Source organism: Plectrocnemia conspersa, unplaced genomic scaffold, assembly GCF_051122295.1.
Source record: "Plectrocnemia conspersa isolate PC_06_02 unplaced genomic scaffold, ASM5112229v1 ptg000011l, whole genome shotgun sequence".
Lineage (NCBI taxonomy): Eukaryota > Metazoa > Arthropoda > Insecta > Trichoptera > Polycentropodidae > Plectrocnemia > Plectrocnemia conspersa.
The window spans coordinates 11,150,593-11,176,809 of record NW_028277175.1 but is presented as its reverse complement, the minus strand read 5'-3'; the positions used below and the strand labels follow the sequence as shown (position 1 = coordinate 11,176,809).

At 33.4% G+C, this 26,217-nt stretch overlaps 1 protein-coding gene across 19 annotated transcripts in view; it reads left to right on the top strand.

Annotated features, from left to right (window-relative positions):
* The window catches only part of LOC148229505 (phosphatidylinositol-3,5-bisphosphate 3-phosphatase MTMR4), a 65,243-nt gene extending 45,408 nt beyond the window's left edge, over positions 1-19,835 (top strand). For 4 of the 19 annotated variants that reach the window (XM_088198336.1, XM_088198331.1, XM_088198329.1 and 1 more), the window contains 20 exons: positions 10,282-10,521; positions 10,599-10,765; positions 10,857-11,070; positions 11,145-11,323; positions 11,386-11,727; positions 11,799-11,994; positions 12,063-12,160; positions 12,238-12,325; positions 12,409-12,570; positions 12,637-12,893; positions 12,966-13,759; positions 14,223-14,441; positions 14,512-14,695; positions 14,764-14,887; positions 14,950-15,045; positions 15,107-15,253; positions 15,491-15,720; positions 15,792-15,914; positions 16,042-16,141; positions 17,927-19,835. In XM_088198336.1, the coding sequence (XP_088054462.1) occupies positions 10,345-10,521; positions 10,599-10,765; positions 10,857-11,070; positions 11,145-11,323; positions 11,386-11,727; positions 11,799-11,994; positions 12,063-12,160; positions 12,238-12,325; positions 12,409-12,570; positions 12,637-12,893; positions 12,966-13,759; positions 14,223-14,441; positions 14,512-14,695; positions 14,764-14,887; positions 14,950-15,045; positions 15,107-15,253; positions 15,491-15,720; positions 15,792-15,914; positions 16,042-16,141; positions 17,927-18,010 (3,981 nt within the window). In that variant the 5' untranslated portion in view covers positions 10,282-10,344 and the 3' untranslated portion in view covers positions 18,011-19,835. The remainder of the gene's footprint in view (positions 1-10,281; positions 10,522-10,598; positions 10,766-10,856; positions 11,071-11,144; positions 11,324-11,385; positions 11,728-11,798; positions 11,995-12,062; positions 12,161-12,237; positions 12,326-12,408; positions 12,571-12,636; positions 12,894-12,965; positions 13,760-14,222; positions 14,442-14,511; positions 14,696-14,763; positions 14,888-14,949; positions 15,046-15,106; positions 15,254-15,490; positions 15,721-15,791; positions 15,915-16,041; positions 16,142-17,926) is intronic. The other 15 variants (XM_088198345.1, XM_088198335.1, XM_088198346.1 and 12 more) reach the window with 7 other exon arrangements.
* Positions 19,836-26,217: the final 6,382 nt, after the last annotated feature.

The window sequence follows — 26,217 nt, the reverse complement described above, 5'->3', positions numbered from 1 at the left end:
AAAAAACCGGTCATCGATTTTATTATACAAGAAGTTATGAACGAGCGCGTCGGTCAAAGTGCAACGCTTGTCTGTTGAATAATAACGCGTTCAGATGAAGTCAAATCGTTAACTATAATCGAGAATTTTGTTCTTTTGCTGTCGACAACTAATCGGACTAGAGTCGGTGTAAGGAATATTTTATTTTCAATAAGCAGTATGTCATAGATATGTGTCAAATTTTTTTAAAGTAGTATAAAAATTATACAATTATAGAATTAACAGTATATAAATACTTTTCAATGGAACATTTGAGTATTGTTATAATTTTGCGGTGATTGGTCAAAATTTTTGTGTAATATTATATCAAATTTAAGTGGTTATCGTTTAGTGAAATAATTTAATAATTCATTCCTTCTATCAACAATGACCAATTCAATTATATTTTATTGACGAATCTTACTAATCACTTAATAATCTTACTAGTCATACAAACACCAATTTATAGGTTAATTTTAATGATCCACTTTAATTTTAATTTCATAAATTGGACAGGTAGTTCACGATTTATCATAACATATTTTGTAGTTAAATATTAAAAAATCAAAATTTTTTTTCGTGGTTTTAAATTTAGGAAGGTAGTGTGATTTATTATTCCTATTTATAACATGTTTCTCCTCATTCCAGTATTAGTTTTAACAACCATATAATTATGTACACCATCATGAATATTTCTCAACCATCTTCTGAAAAGTCTACTTTTACATTGTCTTCATATGATCATAATAAAATGTAATTGCTATACATTTTCTATTACATAAAACTTCGACTCACTACCCGGAAGTACTCATTTGGGGTCATAGTACATATTATATAATAGTAAACATAGGAACTGCATATTGATTCGCTCAACGGAATCCTTAAGAGTCTTATGAACTATGCTACTAAATTTACAATAAACATAAAATTAATTATTATTATCAATTTCGATCTCTTCGAGGCATATTTTTTAGTTTCGTTATCAATATTCGAGGACACAGACCTTCAGGGACGCGCCATCTAGCAGCTGTTATCGGTAGGGTGCGTTTTGGTATCGTCTTTCTAAGGAGGATTAGGCTAAGAACTATTTGCGTTAGCACAGTCAGTTCGAGAGCTATCCATTTCATCATTATTCATAATTGAGAAAGAGATGGCAAGCTACAGCTCACGATACGGATATATACGTTTTTTCAGAAGGGGTCTATGGTTGTTTTTTTTAGTATTTCGCTTCCATTATAATTCATAGTATTTCATTTAATGATATGTATTTTTCTGACCAACTTCAAGACTTAGAATACACGTTAAAAGCAATAAATTCGTGCTGTTACTGTCACAGTGGAAACGACCGGTTATCTAGCGTTTTTAAAACAATATTATGGCTTAAAATAAGTGCGAATCGAATAAAATGCAGTGGGAACGCTCGGTAACCGACACGATTTTATTGCTTTTGACGTGAATTTTTGACTTCTGAGAAGTGATAATTGTTTTTGTGCCCTCCTATTAACCAAAATTCGGTTTGAATATACTTTGCCCAACGCTCTTATATAATATAAGAAGTGGTTTGAATATCCTTTGATAAACACATATCTATGTATATGATATGCGAGAAGTAACGCCTTAAGTTGATTCTAAAAAAATTCTCCAAATTTATGTCTTCATTTCTCTATGACTTTTTTCTGCTGAAATGCTGAATGGAGGTTTTTTTGATTCATCAAAATTGATGGTCATATACAGTTCATTGGATTATTCTGCCAGAACGATTATTGCGATTTTGAAATTCTTAAAGAAAATAGAATTGGAAGAAGAAGCGTTTTCAGAAATGTATAAGCTTTGTGGCTTGATCTCCACTATTCCAGTCAGTACTTCAATGTCGAACCTACCTTCTCATATTTGAAACGCATAAAAACAGTAGTTCGCAATATTCAGTGTGAAGCCAGGCTTTTCACGCTTTCACTAATGTCGGAAGAAACAGTTTTACTTAAAAAATACAAAATCGAACAAATTTATTCGATACAGTAATTAAGAAATTTCTTCAAAAAAGCGAAAGAAGGACTGCCCTAGCATATAGTTAAATGATTTTGAAAATTTACGTAATTAGTTTAATTTTATTCAATCGTATCATCATCACTTAATTTAATCGTACTATTTATTTATGATATTTATAGGTTAATTAAATTTTTTCACAATTTATTTTATGACTTTAGACTTTGTCTGGTAGGAAATATTCGTTATGCTTGATTGATTTACCCAGTTGGTACAGATTTACCCCGTTGTAACGCATTGGAAGTATGTCTGTCAGGTTACAACGGAAGATTTAAAATTAATAAGCGTATGGTTGAAATTGAGAAATATAATTATAAAAAATTAATGTAAATATAAAATTCATATCTTATTTACTGATTGAATTTTTTTATGTACATTTTTTTCCATACTGTTACTATCCCTGGTGACATATAGAATTTTTATTGATAAGCCAAAGTTTTCTATATTATTCAAGTCAATCTTTAAAGTGATTCCGAGAAACTTCGTTATATTATATTTGGGTTGCAAACGAACGTTATATGTTATTTTCAATAATTTTATTGTACAGGGGATGGTTTCTTTTAGTTTCAAGAGATTTTGATTGATCGTATATGTTCGCAAGATCAGTATTAAATAACGAGAAACAAACCTTAAATGCACAGTAAGATGCAAGCTGAATTATATCAAACATGTTAAAAGCCAACGTTCGTGTTCATTGTTGTATATAATCTAATGTTATTATAATCACAACACAGATGTCCGTAGTAGAGTTGCTGAAGTTCCTGTGGATTGCGAGACCGGAAGATTGCTGCTGTGAAAAGTAGTAGTAGTAGCTCTTCAATCATTGCTATTTTTCGTTTTTGACACAGTACAAATGTTTGATTTAATCTCAGGACCGAAGGAAGTGGCTGACAGGCGCGCTGCTTCAATCTAAAAATATCCCTTTTATAAATAATCGCTTCCGAGATTTTCCCTTGTCAAATATAACGTTAACGGACCCATTGTGCCAGTCTCACAATGGAGGTGAAATGTATTTATGATATAAATGGGTCATTACCGAGTTTGTAATTGCGTATTGTGTAAAAGGCTGAAAATTCTCGTAAATATTATGTTATTTTTACATATTGTAACAGGGAGGAGTTTAATAATATTTTTTCGTTAATTAACTAGTAGTATTTTTTAAACATGAGTCATTGGTGTGATATAAGGTCACAGTAACATTTTTGGTCTGAGTGGGAGGATAGTTGGACGTGAAAATATATTATTATAATAACGACATTATCGTATTTTGAGGTGTGCATGTATTGTACATTTTTTATGTATCTATTATTATATCTAAATGGGCGGATTTACTTTGTAATCTAATCTATTTTATTTAATTTAACACTACTCGACGACTATGAGTCAAATACATTCCCACGAGTAAATTAATTAAAAAATGATACTCTGAATTGAACGAGTGTAGAAATTAGAGACATCTGTTTTTATTAACTTATTGCGGATTTGAACTATTGGGTTGATGCAAAAGTTATGACCGTTTTTTATGATCCTAGGTAAAAAAAAAATTTCTTCAGAAATGATGAATAGTACCTTCTTTTAAATGATTTCATTGTATAAAGGGTACTTTTCCTCTACTTTCTATTCAGTTTTGACCTAGCCAGAGTACAATGAAGAGCCCTTGTATTTTTTCAAAATGTCGGTCGAGAAAGTGCATTTACGTCATTGTTTACTTTATGAATTTTGTAAAGACAATACCGCGAGTGTGGCAACCAAAAACATTTGCGAAGTGTATGGTGCATATGTCATCAAAGTTCGACAGGTACGAAGATGGTTTACAAAATTCCGATCTGGGGATTTTTCACTAATTGATAAACCACTTACCGGGTGGCCATTTAAGTCTGATGACGACAAGTTAAAAGTCATAATTGACACCAATTCATGTCTAACCACCAGGGAGATCGCGTCGATGATGGGAGTCAACCAAACAACCGTATTAAGACATTTGAGGCGCATGGGGATGGTTTCGCGGTACGACGTTTGGATACCTCATCAATTGTCGGCTGCCAATTTATTGGATTGTGTTTCAACGTGCGTTGCTTTGAGTGCGAGACAAAAACATGAACCTTTTTTGCATCGTTTGGTAACGGGAGATGAGAAAGGGGTCGTGTACAACAACGTGACAAGAAAAAGACATTGGGCTATACCTGGACAAGCCCCATTAACAACTTCGAAGGCCGAAATCCATAAAAAAAAGTTATACTTTGTGTTTGGTGGGATTGTAAGGGTATTGTGTATTTTGAACTCTTAGAACGCAATCAGACAATTACAACAGAACGATATTGTCAGAAATTATCCAAATTGAACATCGCCATTCAAAAGGATAGACCAGAATTGGTAAACAGAAAAGGGGTAGTGTTTCACCACGACAACGCGCGACCACATGTGGCTATGATGACCCAACACAAACTAAATGAGTTGAATTGGGATGTTATCAAGCATCCACCGTATTCTCCGGATCTTGCTTCTTCCGATTATCATTTATTCTAAACACTGCAAAATTTTTTAAATGATAAAAAATTTGATACAATAGAGCAGGTAAAAACATCCCTTACTATATTTTTCGCATCAAAATCCACGGAATTTTACACTAATGGTATAAATAAGTTGATAGAAAGATGGAAGAAGGTTATAAGAACAGATGGAAATTATATAATTGATTAAATAAATAATATAAATCTAAAAAAAAAATGTTTACTTGTATATGTAAAAAACGGTCATAACTTTTGCATCAACCCAATATATATAAATGTGAATATTTATCTGACTCTCTTGACTGACTTTCTCGACCGTATTCATCGTTAATATCACAATACGTCTTCGGCATTAACATACGTTAATCGTCGTTAATCGCCAATTGTGTCTCGAGATCGGTTATCGCTTCGCTTTGATTTTCTTTAACAAATGGCGCGTGAGATGAATGCAAATCTGGCTTTCTAGCTACCTATATAACGGAGTTGGAAAGGCGCCGTGCGGCGGAATGCGAAATTTTCCGCTACGACTGAAATCGCGAATAAATCTGCGATTTTGGACAGCCTGTAGCAGCACGCCCAACACTGGCACGCCATTCGCCCACAGGCGGCTGCGCCCTCAGTATTTCGCCCGACGCCATCGTTTATTCATTCCACCCGAGAAACTGAATGATAAAGAGTTGCTATGTCTGGTTCGTTTGGACTTGATGAGCGCAAAATAGTATGATACAATGTGAAATTAACTATGATTTAACGCGGGATGATCTACGATCACTATAGTCTATTTATTTTCAAGAGTCAGTGCGCAAGAACATTGTTTAACGCGTAATCATAACATGCTTTTAAATTTCTGCCCTGTGATTGGTCGTTCGCCGTAAGATCAATCGTTTCATTGAGAACGACCAATCACAAGGCAGAAATTTAAGAGCACATTTTGATTACGCGTTAAACAATGTTCTTGCGCACTGACTCTTGAAAATAAATAGACTATAGGTACAATTAATTATTAGTTCAAGTTGTAAAAGTACATATACGAATTTATATTCCTCGACAGGTGCTCCTTTCAAAAATCTACCCCTTGCTATAGAATAAATTGTTTTCGCGGAATGAGACCGGAAACCGTTGAAATTAATTCCGCTTCCAATTTCAACCCCAGGCATATTTTTTTGGGGTATATTTTTATGTGCAATGTAAAAATTTAGTTCAAGGCTCCACTCGGATTGCTTTTGAGATGTTGAATGGAATATTTCACGAGCGTTGTAAATGCAATGAGTTGACTTAGGCAATGACCTGAATACAAAGAGTTCGTTCAAGATCATCGGGATGCGAAAAGGTGAAAGATTGTCGTCATCATTACGAGGAAATGTTTTCAACCGATTTAAAATTCCAAGGAGAGATGCAATCGTCATCGGTGATATATGTATTATATATGTAAATAGAAACTTAATTATTTAATATTTAAATGTTAACTACTCTTAAGTTGTGGACATTGATTTACAAAACTTAGTTGTGTGCATATTTTTTATTGTTGCTCTGGTGTATTTTTTATTTATAATTAAACCACATTGATATTCATACCGCAGATAGTGGTACATATTTTGTGGTTTTAAAACATTAAACGTCATTAAGTCATTATACTCACTGTCGTTATAATCTAACTTAAAATATACGTCTTAGCTTATTTGTAGTATAATTTGCAGTCATAAACCATTTTAACATATTAAGGTTTTTTGTATTTTTAAAATTATTATTCATATTAATTTGCTTTTTATTATATGTGTATTGTAAACTTTATTTATTCTGTGAAATTTCAAAATGAGTAGCTTAGTGTATTTTTACATTTCATATTTTCGTGGTAATGGTTTTAGCTTCTGAAATATTTAGGTCTTAATTTTTTATCTTTAGAGTTTTTTTCTCCATAAAATAAGTTGAAAAATATCTTAAAATAAGTTGAAAAATATCTATAAAAAAATATTTTGGTTCTATATAAAATATGATTTTAACTATAAAATAAGTTGAAAAATATTATTTATTTGATTTTTTTGTTTGTTAAGGTTGGTGTCATTTTATTTTTAATATGTCCAAAACTTTATATTTTTACAACTATTGCACTTTTACTGTGTTCCATGACTTTATTATTTAGTAATATATAACCGAATCGTGTGATCAAGCTACAATTACCAAAAGTTTAACTTCAGACGACATGTATCTCCTCCGAATCCGACTGGATTTTCTCGAGTATGCAACTCCAGAAGTCGCGCTTACCGGACGGTAGGGCTACGCCCTCGCTTGCACCGCGAAGGTCGCCGCGATCCGGTCTATCGGAATGCGGGGCCACGTGTCCGTCGTGCGCTGGTCAGTGACGCGCATGCGCGCGAGAGCCCGCACGTGTACTCGCGCGCATGCGCCCACGCGCCTCCGCTGCATCCTGTGCCATTGACTCGGCCCGGTTCATTGATACGCGGCTCAGCGGCGCCAAACGCGAGAGGCGCGATCGGAAAAGATGCAGAACCGCTTGGCGAAAAATTAAAGCCGCGACAATCAGAGCGGAACGTCTGCGCGTCAGCCTGTCCGTCTGACGAGGAGTTCACCCTTTTATGTTCTTTGCGCGGATAGTTAGTTTAATTGCACTTATAAGAAGGAAAGATATAAATAGCCGCGGTTCTTGAAGGACGCGCTAATAAACTCGCACGCAAATATCGCCGATGACACCACTTGAATTTGAATGCGGGCCACACTTTCAGATTTCTTGCGGGCGGTAATGCGACTCGAGAGTAGATTCAGTAAATTCAGTTGGCTGCTTTCGACTTGGCAGTTCACTTCTCTGACTTTTTCTTATGAGAATATTGTAAGGTATTTTTTTTTATATATATTTTGTTGATTTATTGAAAAATTAATGTTTATTTTTCTTAGCAATATTTGTGCATCATACTGTGTAATGACTTGGCTGATGAATTTATTGCACTACTTTTATTGCTGTAATTTTAAGCAGTAAAAGAAAATAACTACGTTTATGATTCACTTTATTGCAACAAGGATCAAGGGCTCTCAAACATTTTCGGCAAAATAAATAATAATACTTACATATAAAAATATTTTTTATGTTTAGCTATTTGTTAATTAAAAACTGACCCCAGATCATCTACGAATCATAGACTCGACTAAAATGCTGTATTATGTGATTTTGTCACAATATGTGCATTATGTATTGATAGTTGCTGTATATTATTTGTTGTTACCCCGTTGTAACACATTGGGTTTGCGTCATGTTACAACAGATTTACAATATATTGTTAAAATGTTTGTATCAGAAGATTGGAGTTCAGCAGGTCCTATAGATGTATAGAGTAACTATGAAAAATATGATTAATCAACCATATGGTGTAGGATTGCTTAGAGCAGAGGTTCTCAAAGTGGGCAGTATCGCCCACCAGGGGGCGACACTGCCAATTTACTTTCAAATTTCGATTCTTAGTATTTTATTAAATGACATGCATTTTTCTGAACTAATTCAATGTTTAGAATCCACGTCAAAAGCAATAAAATCGTGCCGTCACAGTGGAAACGCTCTTTTATCTAGCGTTCATATTACGTATTTTTTTAAAACAATATTACTGCTAACAATAAGTGAGAAGTAAATAAAGCATATCTAAACCGAATTTTGACCAATAGGAAAGCGTAAAAAACAAAAAAAAACAAAACACGATTTTATTGCGTATGACGTGAAATTTTGACTTCTGAGAAGTGATAATTGTTTTTGCGCCCTCCTATTGCCCAAAATTCGATTTGACTATACTTTAACCAACGCTCTTATATCAGAAGTGGTTTGAAACATTCATATCGATGGAGCAAGATGCGAGATGTGACTTCTCTCCGTATTTCTGCTTATTTTCCCCTGAGAGATGAGTTAGTCTAGTTTATATTTTAGACTTGACTATAATTAGTTTTAGAGATTTCATTAGATCAGGTTTGGGTTTGAACACCAAATGTACGTTTTGAAACTCTCAAATTGAGTTTCATATACATTTTAGAGCAGCATATAATTGCACTGGCGCTTATCAGTTAAATTATATTTTCGCTAATAGCCTGATGAATATGTATTTGGACTTCAAACTTCACTTAAAAATACAGATTCACTGTAACATTTACAAATCATATGTAAATAAATAATGATCAGTATGTAAATGTATATGTTACTACATATGGAAAAGTTGAAATCATAATAATTTACTAGCACCTGTCAGATAAATTACATTTTCACTGGTAAAAATATAATTTACTGGAGAAAATGTATTCCTATATGATTTCACTGAAATGACATATTTTCGGAATATTCTCTTTTTTTGATATTAGTCAATAATGTAGGCGAAAGTCTTGTGTAAAAATGTGCATTATTAATTTTATTTTATATTTAAACTTGCTATTTGAAATTGAGTGCTATTTTACAGGGAATTATTTTTAAAGATATGTGTATTGTGTATTTAAATAATACTTCGTTCCATAAAACGAATTGTTTATGCATTTATGTAAGGTAATTTTTTTCTTCGGAAAAGGATTCATTGCAGATGTTCACTCTTTTGCCCACTCGCGCCAGTAATTCACAAACAATTCGTTTTATGGAACAAGTATTTTATATATTGCACATTTAAATTGTCCTCTTTGAAATTTAGAATTGCACAAGCTTCATTAATATTTTGTCGGAATTTAAAAAATATATAGGCATTGCTATGTTAACAATTTATTATTAAATTGTATACTTTTTCAAAGGTGGGCGATTAACATTTTTGTCGTTAAAAAGTGGGCGATGATTTAATTAAGTTTGAGAATCTATGGTTTAGAGAGTAAAAACACAAACAAATTAAATTTATGTATTAAATAAAAAGTTTACCTCATCAAAGCGAAAATATAATTTAGAATACATCCAATGTGGTTTTATATTATCCGAAAAATACAACTCGGTTTCCTTTTGTATGATTTGTTTAACAACACTCAAATGAAGCGATGGTTCCTAGAAAACTTAAATGTCATAATAACAAATCATCAGCGAAAAATGGACTCGAAAACTTATGGGTCTTACAAATCGACGAAAGTACAGACGTCAGCAACAAAGCTCAACTAATTTTATTTCGGCGAATCATCAGAGGTGGTAAAATCATATTTCAGTTTTTCTTTTGCTGTGAATTCAATTGCATCCTTCTCACTATTAACATTATTATTGTATTATATTACACTATAATAATAATTTATTTATTTTTATTCATGCTGCTGATAAAATATATATATTTATTTGATGTTCCATAATTCTCTCTCAGTGTGTCATAAGGTAAGAAAGTTTGGCAGACACTGTTCTAATGCAAACACACCAGGCAGGTGTTGTTTTTTATTGAAGGTATTTCATTCACCTGGAACGAAATTGAAGCCCTTCTATCCATATATTAATAAACAGCTGTCTAATTCATATTAAAAATATTTATGTCGAGTGAAATATTGGTTAAAAATTACAAGTAACCTATATATTTCTTAGAAAATAATAAATATCTTGATCCAAACTTGTCGGTTATAATCGTTAACGTTTAAGTTCTTTATATTTTTTATTACATGTATAAAAATGTCGTGCGGTGTACTTAGTACATATTGCAAAATTGCGTAAATTTCCTAATAAAAATGCATCTTTTACCTTAATAATAATTTTAGTTTATCTTTTTGTCTACAGATATCATCATCTACCTCAAAAACAAATCCTACAGAACCAATCGTATTCAATGGTAGCAGCAAAATGGCCGCGTCATCTGAAGTGCGTTCAGAAGACCTGCTCGCTTCGTCTCCAACGACGTCGGAGCTAAACTCCATCTGCCATTTGCGAACAGCCGAATTGTTTCCTAAGCGGGGGCTCGAAGTCGAGGTTCCCGGACTTGTGATACCGTTCACGCCCATTTGTGGCGAATCCGTACAGGTAAATTATTAATTGTTATTTATTTCATCGCATGAAATTAATCGCCGAATCTAATTTAATTATTAAACGTGTTTCAGTATTTGGGCCGTACTCAAGATGGCGTTTTGGGTATATCAAACTATAGAATATTTCATAGATCGTCGCAGGGTGCTGCGACCAATATTCCTCTTATGCTAGTGGAAACCGCGGACGTTCGTGATATTTTTTATCTGCATGTGATGTGCAAAGACGCTAGGAGTTTAAGGTTCGTTTATATTCTATATATATATATACTATATACAATATTCTCTAGCATTTTATTATGTCAATGTTATCGACATATTTTTTATTTACAGGTGTACTTTTGCAAGTGGCGAACAGTGTATGGAATGGCAGAGAAGAATTTCATCAGCGCTTCTACCTCCAGACACATTAGAGAAATTTTTTGCATTTTCTTATAAAGCATGGGCCGCCGAACCGGGCGGCGAAGAAGTTTTAAGACGTTTGACAGTACCTCGCATTTCTTCGTGCGGAATCCCAATTGACCCTCATGCTGATTTTAGAAAAGAAGTAAATTATTGCTATAATGTTGATCTAAAATATAATTATCAAAATTACGATGATTTATATTGTTGTTTATATAGGTTTCACGACTTCAATTTGATATGCACGGTACTTGGAGAGTCTCCGAAGTGAATATAAACTTTCAGTTGTGTCCCTCGTATCCACCTTTATTGCTAGTGCCGGTTAGTGTAACTGATCAAGATTTAGAAACAGTCGCACGGTTTAGGAGCTCTAGGAGAATACCAGCTGTAGTTTGGAGGTATTGAATAATTATATTTTTAAATATATTTAAATATGCTATAATTAATTTTTGTATTTCAGACATAAAGGTAACGGCGCCATCATCGCTCGATGCTCTCAACCGGAAGTCGGTTGGCTCGGGTGGCGTTCAAACGAAGACGAACAATTAGTAGCCGCTTTGGCGGCGGCTTGCCATGACGAATCCGGTGCAAACGCTGGTACGACACTGCGGAAGTTACTCATCATAGACGCCAGATCTTACGCATCTGCAGTTACAAATAGAGCGCGAGGCGGAGGATGCGAGTGTCCGCAATATTATCCCTGTGCAGAAATACAGTTCATGTGCTTACCAAATATACACAGTGTAAGGAAAAGCTTTCAAGCGTTGAGGGCCCTCGCTGCCGAACCACCAGATCATGCAAAGTAAGAATTATATATACATATATTTGTTTTGGATTGATTAGTTGTTAATGTTTTATTTTTGGTAATTGTAGTTGGCATTCAGTATTGGAGAAATCGTTATGGTTGCAAGCGGTAGGAGGATTACTGCGAGCGGCCACTTTGATAGCCAGGGCTGTACATGTGGGCGGACGCCCTACGTTAGTTCATTGTTCAGACGGATGGGATAGAACCCCCCAAATTGTATCTACAGCTCAATTGCTTTTAGATCCATATTATAGAACTTGTGAGGTGAGACTTGATCGGGTAAATTAAACTATGGGTTTAATCGAGATGTTAATTCAAGTCTTTTTTTATAGGGTTTCAGAATTCTTGTTGAAAGAGAATGGCTCGATTTCGGTCATAAGTTTGCCGATCGATGTGGTCATACTGTTCTCACCGAAGATCTCAATGAGAGGTAATACTTTACTGCTTAAATAAGTCTTATAATTGTAAATAGTATGATAGTTATATATATTTTATTAAATATTTTAGATGTCCAGTCTTTTTACAATGGTTGGATTGTGTCCATCAAATTCTCGTCCAATATCCGTGCAGTTTTGAATTTTCACAAGCTTACTTGGTAAGTCCTTACATTATCATTCAAATTAATTATATAATATGTTACATTGTCCTTAATATTGTTAATTTATATTTTGTACATAGATTAAATTAGCACAACATGCGTATTCATGCTTGTTTGGAACATTCTTATGCAATAGTCGTCGAGAGAGAGAACATCAGAAAGTCACAGAACGTACGTTTAGCGTCTGGAATTTCTTAAGGGGTCCAGATTATCATAATCATCTTTATGAACCTAATCAAGAGGTTTGTTACATTTGTTAATAACTTGTAATATTTTGCGTTTGTGTTGTACTAATCATACTTTGTTAGGTTTTATATCCTGCTCATTCGGCGAGGGCACTGGTCGTTTGGTCAGCTGTTTACTTGGGCGTAGCCCCCGATACGCCAGTCCCGGCCCAGCCGCCGGTGTCTCCGCCGCCCCCGGCTCATGCCACATCGTTCAATGGATCTTCTCCTAATAACGGTTTAACAAAAACGAGATCATACCAAGACTTATCGACGCTCGGAGATCACGGAAGCACGACCTATAGAAGATGCAGCGATCCAAACATTCATATAGATCCAATGTAAAGTTTATTGAAATTTCATATTTTCCATTATATTACTAATTGTGTATTTATGATTTTAATTTTTATCAGGAAGAGGAGTTCTCTAAGTTTATCCGGAACGAATAGTAATGATTCCACCAATAACAACTGCGAGCACTCGTTAAGTAATAGTTATCCTAACGATATTTTAGACTCTGATATATTAGATAAAGAGAGCAAATACCAAAAAATTGCTAGTAATTCTAAGAGAAGCACTTCGACGGGAGTTCGCCTTATCAATACGACCATTCCCAAGCAAATCATAAACGGGTACTCGTATAAAACAAACGGTAATATCGTTCCTGTATTTAATAATACTCATGAATTAGATAAAGACACGAATTTCAACTCGAAGCAAGTCGATCACGACATCGACTCGATCAGTACGAAATTTGATCAAAATAGTTTGTACGAAAACGGAAACGGATCAATATTGAACGATAACATATTGACTTTGGATTCGCCGGATCAAATCGACGGTAGAGAATATATCGAGCAGGCGATCGACACGATCGCCGAGTCGCAGAAAATGCTATCAGACGATTTAGCGTATAGATCTGGCACAAACTCAGGATTGTCTCCTATGGAAGATTCATCCGTGTTTTGCCAGCCGAGTATCGAATTTGGCGAATCATGCGCCAGCGGACGCACCAGAAGCGAAAATTGGAGAAGCGAGTCGGAATGCAGTCAACAAACGGACTCTAGTTGCGTCGACTTGGCTGCTGATATGGAAAATGATGGTGTCTTAGGAACTAGGGGTAATAGTTTACGAAGACAACGACTGGATTCAGTACAAAATGGTGGCCTCAATGACTCGGCAGCTACTTTATTAGAAACTGAAATAGGTAATAATCGTAAAATTACCTAGTATTAAACTCGTTGAAAAATCAACGGAGAGTAATATAAATTAACTGGAAGCTTCAATATTTATTAGATACTCATTGAAAATATAATTTATTTACAATAATTAAAAAAATATTGATCTATTCTAAAATATTTAGAGCTTACACGAATATTGTCGTATTTTATAAAAAAAAAACAACTAAAAAATTCTCAATCGATTAAGATGCATGAGAATAATATTGTTGTATTTTACAACATCAGATAGTATGTTAGAGAAATACTATCAATATAAAATTAAATTATTTTTACATACTTGTATGTAGATATCTATGAACAAAATAATAAATATACAAAAACAATTTTTTAATAGCATCAATGTTGTATTGTTTTTGCAATTGTGAATTTTATGCATGATTTATGTGAGTTATTTTTATCAGCTCTTATACAATTGCGGTTTATTTTTAGGTAATCTTATATCAGCGGAGAAGGCCAGTAATTCAGTAGATCAAACAATTACCACAACACATCGTTCTTTTGAAAATCATCGAAGGAACAAATCCGACGGTGCCAACGCTTCTAATTTTGTACAGTACTACTCCTTACCATTGTCGGGTGAAACGTCAGACATGACTCTGTGTCCCAATTCGCCGTTTAGGACATTTTATCGTACCCAATCAGTTGGTGGTTAGTATTAAATAGATTGTGTCTTTAAATTTTCATTATCAAATTATTTATGCGAATTTTGCTCTTTCAGCGTCTTCGAATATAAGCGCTGGACATTCGCATGTCACGAGTTGCCTTCCTGACAATTTGGGTCAAACGGTTGACGGCCGAGTTGAATCATGCTGTTTGAACAGTCTGCATCATAACGACTACCTCGGCTGCACTGCGTCTCATCATCACTGCCTTCTTCATTGCATCACTCATTGTACACATAGGTAAAATTGTGCTTTAAAATCTATATCAAAACTTGAAGATTTATTAAATGTGATCGTTTCGATCCTAGTAGGCAATCAAACGGTAGTTATATAATCGGTAATGCCGGACCGAAATTGGATCCGGTCGACGGACTCATATGTCCTCAGAGTCCAGTTCAGCATAGACTTCATCAAATAATTCAAGATCATAAGGTAGTATTTATTTATAATATACGTCGATTGTATTTTTCTATAATTTTAACGATACATTTTAGATGATCGAAGAAGCGCTCAGAAAGGAACTTTTAGCGGCAAGATTAGAACTCCAACAAAGGGCATGTCGGACAGCTAGACCCACTCCAGATCATGCAGTACGTTCATAATAATACGTTAACCATATTGTCTAAGTGTTAATACTTATATTGTTAATAGTCTACAGACAGTTCAGAGGAAGATAATATTAGACCTAACGAGTTTACAGCTTTTCAAGATCCTCGTTCATTCGAGAGTTATCCTTTAACGTGCGACAATTATTTCGGCGATCCGTATAACGAGTGGTCTGCCCCAAATGCTTATTTGGTTAGTTAACGAGCGACTGTTGCGTTTTTGTCTCATTCAAACTAACAACAGATCGAGCGTTTGGTGATATATTGGATGCATGTTCCAAAAGTTGCTTTCGATATTGACAGATCATGACTAATTCTTAATTGATCATCTTAGGAATCATTGCATTTTTAAAAGCTGATTGATGTGTTGTGATCGTCTCGAGAATAGTATTATTGCTCATTTAATTATCAATGTGTTTTTAATTTATAGGACTACTGTCCCCAATCTGATTCTTCGTCACTCGCCGGCGATGGAAACAACGGCGTTAATTCCGCCGGCGGTTCGACCGCTTGGATGGAAGGATCCGTAAATTCAATGTCCAGGAACTCGAACGGCAGCACTGGCAACGGACGTGTTCTATGGGTGCCGGATCATGCAGTTTCTCGTTGCACACGGTGTGAGACTCCCTTCTGGCTGGGGAAACGGAAACACCACTGCAGGTTTGTAAATTTCTACAATCCGCACAACTAATTAACGCTGTAATACTATATTTAGTCGAAATTTTGTGTAGGAGTTGTGGTCGTATTTTCTGCGCCGAATGTTCTGAAAAGACTACGCCAATACCGAATGAGCAGCTATATAATCCTGTCCGAGTTTGCACCGAATGTTACGCTTCTTTGTCAAACGAGGATAGGTATTGTTCGTTTTTAAATTATTCTTCGAAGTGTATATTATAGATCCGTGTTAGTGTTTACGTAAGATATTGTAAGTTACCGATTATTTATAAACCGTTGCTATATTGTGTCTTCTGATACTTCCAGAAATTTGATTAGTGAGCAGCAGGCAAATAGATCCTCTCAGATTGCAACACAATCTAAAAAAAGCCCTGTCACTTCATCTACACATTCTAGTTCCGCAGAGGTAAATTTACACTTGTTTAAATTTGTTGTGTGTATTTTTATTAAAAAGCGGAATATTATCATAGATGATTTTTAATATATGTAAGTGCTTAAAATGGAGGTATTGAAGGGTGATCATATTTTTTATTATTAGTACAATTCTTTATACTCGACTTTTTTAGCGTTCTGTTCCCAGCAATAACGTTTCTTTCAACATTTGACGATTAATTATTTTTATTTGCTAGTAAAATCTTAGATTTCCATATAAAATTGACCACAAAAGAATTATTCATTCTTGTTACATTAAGACTGTCTTTTTGACTTATTTTACGGCCAAGGCATCCAACAAAGCTGTTTTAAAAGTCAAATTAAACGGTCAGAATTTAAATCAACTTTGGGTCAGATTGAAAATCAAATCTTTGTCAGAATTTTATTAATAGCCTGGTCATAATTATATTATTCAGGATCAGAATAAATATCAAATGGTTAGAATAAAATTAGAATACGGTCAGAATAAAAATATAGGATGGTCAGAATTTATATTACATAGGTCAGAATTTATATTAAAAGGTCAGAATAAATATTAGTTGGTCGAAATTTGTATGAGGACAATTTAAATGAGCAATATATAAAAAAAATGTTCCATAAAACGAATTGTTTGTGTTAGGGAGATTAGGTGCAAACGAGCGGTAGCGCGCAAGTATTAGTCAGAACAGTGAACACCTTATGAATAACTCTGCAACAAATCCTTTTTCAAAGAAAAATCCGAAAATTTACCTTACGTAAATGCACAAACAATTCATTTTATGGAACAAAATATTTATTTTAATGCACATATCTCTCAAAATAATTCTCTGCTCAATAGCACCCAATTTATATTAAACGGACGAGCAAAAAATTGGCAACACCATTACACTAACATAAAGAAAAATATAAAAACAAAAATTGTATATAATTTTTTTATTAATAAAGCAATAAAATATAAGAGCCTTAGTTGGCAACTTTGGCCTCCCTCTTTGACTTTTTTCCTACCGGTATCTATTTAGTCGCTGGTGGAGGTTTCACATATTTGCATTTATATTTCTTTAAATAATTGGGCAAGCGAATTGACCATAGTCCAATCTTATACAGGTAGATCGACAATCTACCCTTTGAACACCATGTTTTTAAATTGGATCGAAGTTCTGAAGTTGGTGTTGTTGACAGGAGATGTGATTCCGTATTGATGCGTCCAAATTGCCGATATACAAATGACAGATTGACCAGTTGTATCAATCTTCAGCATTACAGTAATAACATCATTATACGATAACACTATTGCCAATTGAAAAAAATGATTCTGACCATTGTCAAAATAATTCTTATTACTTAATATAAATTCCGACCAATTAATATAAATTCTGACCATCTAATATTTATTCTGACATATAATTCCCCATTAACTTTTTATTTATTCATATTCATGGTTGAAATAATCAATATATCAAGGTATCGAAGGCTTTTATAATTTTGTAAACCTATGTCAATTTCCATTTCATGAACTTATCTTCTTTGTGTGTATAATGCTTCCTCCACACTCTCTGAAAGTAGGCCATGGTTGGGCAAGGACGGAAAATATAATGTGTTAATTCGGGGCTACTTCGGTCGAGCTCGGGTCTGCCCGCTCTAATGTCTCGGCGACCTCGACCATATTCGGTAGACCTTTGGTTCGGTAACTTCCAGAGAGTGTAGAGGAAGCATAAAAGGCTCGCTGATACTTGCTATTATCGGAATAAAGTAATATATTTGTATATTTTTATTATTTCAGGTGAGACCTTTATCTGACTATTGCAAACAAGTGAGCGGTGATCAAAAGTTGAACACATCTCCGGTCACTGCTGCATCTAATTAGACTTACCTTTGCCTTTTATATTATAAAATGAAGAAGTATGTATACATACATCTATGTAAGTTAATTTATTGATATCACTCGTCCACGACAACTTTCCTATGGAATACGGACACCTGCCAATGTGCTCCCTCGCTTTGAATATATATAATAAACCGTGAACGCTATATGAGTTTGCATTGTTTAGACTATTAATTTTATTATATATGTACGTGTAAAACTACGAACCTCCTCGTTTCCCCATCATGAATCAATATAAACTATGTATGTTTAATGATGAGTATAAAGCGGATTTGATATGTTCATATATGTATTAATTGAAATGTAAAGATGGCCTATACATTGGAATGTCAAGTGGATTGTTGGTATAACGAAACGACTGAAATGATAGGTATAACTTGTTATAGAAGAAGAAATATTTAAAATTATTAAGTCTCGGATGGCGTCTCTCGTTCATGATATGACCCGTCCGTTTAGAATTTAATCGTTGATGGACTTGTTGAATTTTATTGGCTACACTTCCGCTTTTGATCATTAGTGAAATTGAAATTTTATCATTTCACTGCTACGATGCATGCATTCAGAACTTGCGACTCTTGAATCGGATTCAGAAGTCGCAAGTTTAAAGTTACCTTATCGTAGCGGGAAAGCGATATTACGTTTGCTATTTATTGTCGTATTTAAAAAAAATATTTTTTTACGTTTAGTTTAATGAACTTTGGCTGATGAGATTATGTTATAATTTTTTGATTGCCTTTGAATTATAGTTCTTAATGTAAAGTACTCGTGCGGTTTATGTGTTATAACATTTCCACTTCCCATTCGGTAATTATATGGCCTTAGTACAAAAAAGCGTATTTTATCTATCTTACTATTGAAATTATACTTGAATTATTATTTATTGAACAATTAATCTATGTACGTCTCAGATGTGTAAAATATGTGACTTCTGTTTCTTTTTCATAAACAATGATATTATTTTTCTTGTATATATTAACAAATGTGTAGAACCATCAAAGCTTTTTTTTTTAAGTTAACATTTGTATATATTGAATATGTTGTGTAAAATATTCAGGGCACAGGCTTACCGAGCTCAATATGGCAGTCTTGCATTTATACCACTTCAAAGATTTAAAAAATCTATACTTGTGATGAAACTAATGAACATCTTAATAACGACTGACTTTGATTATAGATTTTTTATTGTAATTAAAAGTTGAATCACTTGGTAATGAAATTAAAGCAGTGCGCTATTCGAAATCGTTTTTGTCATCGGCCTTGAATGGTGAATGTGATAAAATGTGTATAATAATATTTAGTTTTTTTTTAATTATAACTATTAAATGGCTGAATTTTAAAATAATGATTTATAAATTAATGTACAGAATTTGAGATATTTATTTGTAAAATTGTCGCACTTATGTTTAACGTAATATGATTAACTTTTTTATGTACATTGCTTGTATATTGATTTTATATAACTATTGTTAAATCTTTGATTGAGTGCAAGAGTGTTAGTTTGATTGTTTGTGATTATTCACAAGAATAAAAACCTGAACGAAATGATATTTTTATATAGTGAAAGATTATGACTCGATGAAAGTTTGACACGATTTATTGTAAATAATTCGTAAAATGTACCCATAATTTGCAATATAATTTATGTGCGAGTGTACGTATGCGCGTGCGCTCATGTATGTGTGTGTGTATATATATATATACACGAATATGTACATATACAATATTTATAAATGATTAATTATAAAAAAAGTTATGTAATTTTTAAAATGGTTAATTAAAAAAACTAATAATGTTGTTTTATTTTTAATATTTGAATTTTTATTATCCTTTCACCTTTGAATTCTAAGTTTTAAAACTATTTGCTATAATAATGACACTCAAATGTATGTTTAGAAGCAATCAGATTTATTTTTCATAATTTTTAGATATTACGTCATGTATTAAATAATTGAGAATAAAAAATTATAATTTGGATGTTAAATAATTTCCACAGAAATCACATTACTAATTTGATACAATAGCATAAGTCGAATGCATACTTTTTTTGAGGTTTGCCAAAACAATAGGTTAAATAATTTTTATTAGTAGAATTAAATAAGTTATATTTAAAAAGTACTCTGGATAGCTTTTGTATCAGTATTTCAACAACACATGTTATTTAGTAGATTTTATTTTACAATACAACAGCGTTATTATAATTATAGCAATGTTGCTGAAAAGGTAAGAAAACAGACTGAAATGGCTCACGGCATTACTTTGCACATATAAATTTATTTCAAATTAAAAGTAGAAAAATATGTATAATAGGTGTTTATATAACTTTTCATTCTCAAGATCTAAAATTATAAAATGACTTTAGTTTTTGATTACGACTCGATATTTAATTGCGAAGCAAGTTGTATAACAACCGGTGACGTCATAAAAACAATCAAACTAAATAAGGTAGTGACTGATCATGTGATCAAATATTAGTATTTAGTTTTTCTGTTTATCTAGTGCAATGGTTCCCAAACTCTTGGCCCACGGACCCTGGGTGAATAACATCATAAATGTATAATAGAAAAATTACAAATTTAACTTTGACGTCTTGAATGGTAAATGGTGACATAGAAATAAAATATAAATAAAACATTTTGTTGAAGAAGTATTTATTAAAATTAAAGCCTTTGTTTTAAAATAAAAAAAAAAGTTAAATGACTTGGATGAACCTGATGGGATGTTATGAGTGTATTTATGTCCGGCTCAATGTTTGTGAGTAGCAACCACAAATCCCCACAAGTACTAATTTCTAGTTGGTTTCTTTTTTTGTGATGAGGCTCATAACGGCACTGAATCCATGTTCTACAAAATAGGAAGATGGAAAAGCAATCAACAGCTTCTGTACCATAACCCATAATGCTGGATATAAAATTGGGATCTGTTTTTGTAACCAGAACGTTGTCGTATCCTTGTTTAAACATTGGTTTCAACTTCTAATTTGTGGATAATTCAATAAGTTTCTCCTGTATTAGTATGTATTCATCTGTATTTGTGCTCTGAGTTTGACTACTTGCCAAAGGGTTCAACACCCAGTCGGGAATATTCAAGTGAAGAATGTCTTCAAATCTTTGGTTAAGGTCCGAATGAAACGCCGTAAGTGTTGACAATAAGCAAACAAATCTTCATCTCTATTTTACAATTTTGAAAGATTTGGAAACTGAGAATATTCTCTTCTTCCCAAGTTTTGTTTGTACAGCAAAAGTTTTGCAACAAACGCAGATCTTACACTTTTAGTTTTGATTAAATTTAATGTGTCACCTTGTAGTTTCAAATTAGCCTCGTAAAATCTGGCAAATAAATCAGTCATATAAGCGATGTCATTTTTTGAGATATTTAAATTGTGACGCAAATCATTGTCTTTACTCCCCAGGAATTCCAATACTGAAGCAAAGAGCGAATAGAAGCGATCCAAACATGCACTTTTAGATAACCAACGTACTTCTGTGTTAAGTAGTAAACGATTATAGTCATAAGTCATCATCATTTTTCAAACAAAGTTGAGCAAATAATCTCTCATTTAAAGCATTCCTTTTGATTTTATTAACTGCACTAATGACATAATGTAGTGATTCGTGCAAACGTTCACTAAGGTTTTTTGCGACCAAATGATGTCGATGAATGACACAATGTACCTATAATACATTCGGTATAGCTTGTTTTAAGTATGCCAGAAAGCCTCGGTGTCGTCCTACCATTGCCGGAGCACCGTCAGTAGCAATGGAGATGATATTAGTCAAGGGTATAGCTTTTACATCGAAAAATCTTTTTAATTCAGTAAGTAACGTTTCACCTTTCGTATCAGTTTCCAAACATTTAGCAAATAACAATTCTTGTGAATTTTTTTATTCATTGTTATTTATTTTAACTTCCACATTAATAAAAATGTGTCACAATTTTTTTATTTTATATTAAACCTTGCGCGGACCCCCTGAATGATCCCGGGGACCCCTGGGGATCCGTAGGGACCACTTTGGGAACCACTGATCTAGTGTAACTAATTTACAATTTTAAAGAACTTTTTATAAAGATGCTTATTTGCTCCTGTTTCTACATATCTAGTATGTATATATGATGCAACTAATATGGACATGTTTGCTATTGAGTCTTGACACCACATATTCATATTGAATATTGACATAAGTGAAAAAAACAATATTACAATTTTCTAATATTGTAATTATAAATGTCTTTTTTCATTATGGTAATATTAATCGTAGATAAGACGTTTATGTAAACGAAATCATATTCTTTCTAGAATATTAAGGCAGAATCTGAGATAGAGCATTATTGAGTAAGTCAAGTTAGTAAGATACGTTAATGTAGTACTGATCCCTCGGGTCGAGTTTAAAATCTGTTATGTAGCAGATAGAATATACTTTTCAATATAGCTTTATGTCATAGCAAAGGGGCGATATATCCAATGATGGATTTAGCGATTCATACATATTTATATGGAAATCGATGCATTATAATACAAATATATTTCATCACTTCAGATTATCTTTCGAGCATTATCTGATCGACCAATAAGAACCGAGCAAATTGATAAAAGTGTACGACGAGGAAAACTTGTAGAAGGGATATCAGTATTTTATCATCATTCATTGATATGACACTTTTCATTCCGTGTTATGTATCAAATGTACTAATTAATGTTTTGCGTAATAGTGTAAATGATGTATAATCATAATAGTAAAGTGAAGTATTCGAAAAGTTTTAATATTAATAACTCACAAAGTGGTTCAAGTGATATAAACAAGAGACTCACGTCATTTAAAACGCCAAAGATTGAATCGAGTGATGCAGTAGTCTATCGTATACGTGATACCAATGTCGATGGTAGAAACAAAGGAGGGTTTTTGAGTTGCTATGCTCCTGAGAGGGATACCCCATTACCTGTGAAAAGGAATGTAGTGAATAAGGTCATAACAAGTAACGGATTGAATAGAAGCAACAGTTTTATAAGAGCAGTTGCAAGTATTAAGAGAAGCGTTAATAATATATTTAAGGAAGACAGTGAGACCATAAAGAATAAGCGAAAGTCGTTGAATAAAAGTCAATTGGCAGCTATTTCGTCTACGAGCATCTTAGAATACGTGAATCCTGATGTTACGAAAGATATCAAAAAGAAATCTACAAATAAGAAAAACAAAGTTAATAGAGATGAAAAGAGTAATAGTTTTGAGTTTCTACAATTTGCAATAAATAACGGTGCTATGATGGAAGCGAAAAATTTAGATGAGTGTTCTGAATATTCGACTGAGAACGAGTTGTACGAATCGCTCGATCTCAAATCCGTACTGTCTAGTAGTGATGCTAGTTTTTGTAAAAAGGCTTCAGAGAAGAGTTTTGGTTACATCGACAGTGATTGTATGAGTGACAGTGAAATATGCAGTTTGAGGAAGAAACCTGATACTGATAATAAGAAAATTAAATTGAATCGGTTGAGTAAATCGTTAACGAATATTGATAATGTAGTGTCGTATGAAAGATTACTCAAGCCTAGTGAACTGACTCAGGATTATAACAACAGTTTAAATAAGTTGCTCTTGAATCGAATTACTACTTCTGGGTCTATGAGGAGAGTTTATTCTATGATGCCAGCGAAAAAGGTATTTATATTAAGCATTGATTAGTACACAATGTAATTCAAACTTCTATTTAACTCGATTGAACCAATGTATGTAAAACTTTCACACTTATTTATGATTTAATAATTTAATTTATTTATTTACACACCTTTATCATGAGTTGGAATAATGATTTTAAGTTTAATGATTAAAAATTGAGGCTTCATATAATACATACAAAACTCGTTTATGCTATTAAAAAAATAATAAGCTACATGTTTTTGAATTAGGTTTATCAGGCTTACGCTCATTTTCTGCATATGTATTAAATTTCAATAACAAGCATCATTTTCAATAACAATGAAGTAAACATGTGATGATCCATACGATTGTTCTAATTTATATTAATATTAGTAAAGATAAAAATGATATTCGATATACTATTGCAACGTTGACGCATCGAAAACAATTACACCTAATTGTTTTATGTTATCATTCTTTATCAAACTTCATTATGTACATTTTATATTTCATGCAATCGGAGGGTAGTCGTTCGATATAATTGATAATTGATGAATCAACATTTTTCAATCAATCGTAATACTGATGCAAGTTGATAATATTGTTTTACCGTTATGGTCATGGTTCGTGATTTTATTAGTATGGATATATAAATTGCATCGGATTCGACTCGCTTTTGCATCGAGGAAGTGACACTGGCCATTATTTCATTTACATTGATTTGTCCTCACACGAATTGCGAAGCGTTTCCCTCTTCAATTTGTAAAGGATGTCCGATGTCATCGTGATGTGCTGTCATTGCAGTTACACGTTAAACAGTCACTGGATTGCTTGTTGAACCGTTCTATCGTTCAACTGATTTAGACAGGGCTACTATATACTACTACACTATTTACTCTTTACTTGTTACCAAACAATATTCATGAACGCAAATAATGGTAATTAGGTGGCAAATAAAGATGAAATTCTTCCAGAATCATTCGTCGACGCGATTCGAGGGAATCATATCTCAGCATACCTTGTAGGAATTTTGTGGGATTTGAAACTGGATAATATTCATATTCCCCCATGTACAGTTATCTGAGAAGTATATATGGATAATTTCTATTATAAGCGAATCAGATGGGTTTTGGCGTCCCGGGGGCTTATTTTTGTTATGACAAAGATTGTTTGTTGTACAACGATTAAGCGATGTTATACTTGGATGCGTCTGTAGGCTGACGGCGTCTCCAAAGTGGGTTCGCCTTGGATTTCGGACGTCGAGCTAGATCAGTGGATGCGAAGTTGAGTCGGATTACTCTCGGTTGGAGGGCTCTTAAAGATTTGATGCCTTGGACTTCAAGTATATATGCCTGTAGTGAAAGTTATTCCTGGTATTATATATCCATGGCCCCGTGGTGGATTTTGTATCCGATTCTTTTTCAGTGGGACGACCAATTACAGAAGCGTGGCAAGTTTTTTGAATACAAATTGCCGTTGGCTGCTAAGGTAGGTCAGAAACGTTCGTTTTGAGCATAAACACGACTGCACGGGTTACCTTCTCTCAAGGCTGATTCGTGGCGCGTACCTTGTGACTTAAGCCGTTAAGAGGTTTTCTAATCTCATTTTAACGAAGAAACCCGTTTTTTCTTTATCGATTAAAACGCCTTATCACAAGTCGAACCGGCCTTTTTATGATTATTAGTATGAGTTAAGTGGTTCAATCGATGAATTCGACAGCATTATATATTATAGCAATCAGACCAGATAAGCATGGTCAAGTGTTCTGCGCACTAGGTTTATACAAAGCACAAAGATGCCGGTATCGCAAGACAAATCCCAACATCTAAGAGGTTTTATTGCAAATGTTTTCTATATGCTGATGGAATATGTATTCAGCTTGAAATAGGGCACCCAAATCGGTTACAACTTCTGTGCGATGAAGCACATTGTTATCCATTTCGTAATAAAATTAAGTGGTGTTCTAGTTCTAGAATAGGACATTTTTTTATGCTAAATTGCAATCTATTAGTTAAGACCATTCACGTAAATATTCAACATAGTTTTCTATAATTCTCAATTGAATCTATTTTGGGGATTTCTTTAAGGTCATCAGCGGAAAGTTAAAATTTGGAATTATCAATAACATTAATAAGCAGAATAAACATTAATGGACCAATATTAGAACCTTAATAAATTCAGATTTGGCAATGTATTTAGACATGATCATTGCCATCCAGTGATCTAAAAAGTGTAATTTAAAAAATATAATCATTTCATGTGAAAACCCAAATCTATTTATTTTAGAATAGGAGCATAAATTTAGTTATCAAAAGTCTTTTCAAAATCAATAGACGACATTTACCTATTTGCCTTTATCGAAATTATTCATTACAAAATTAAAAAAATATACTTTATTAACGTTTGAAGAGTTTAATACATGCACTACACTCTCTGAAAGTTGTCCGAACCGAAGTTACAACTGAAGTCGGCCGAGACCTATGACTTTGAGTAAGTGACCACACTGCCGTATATTTCATATGCCGTCCGGACGGCGGCTTCTGTCACATACAACCGGCA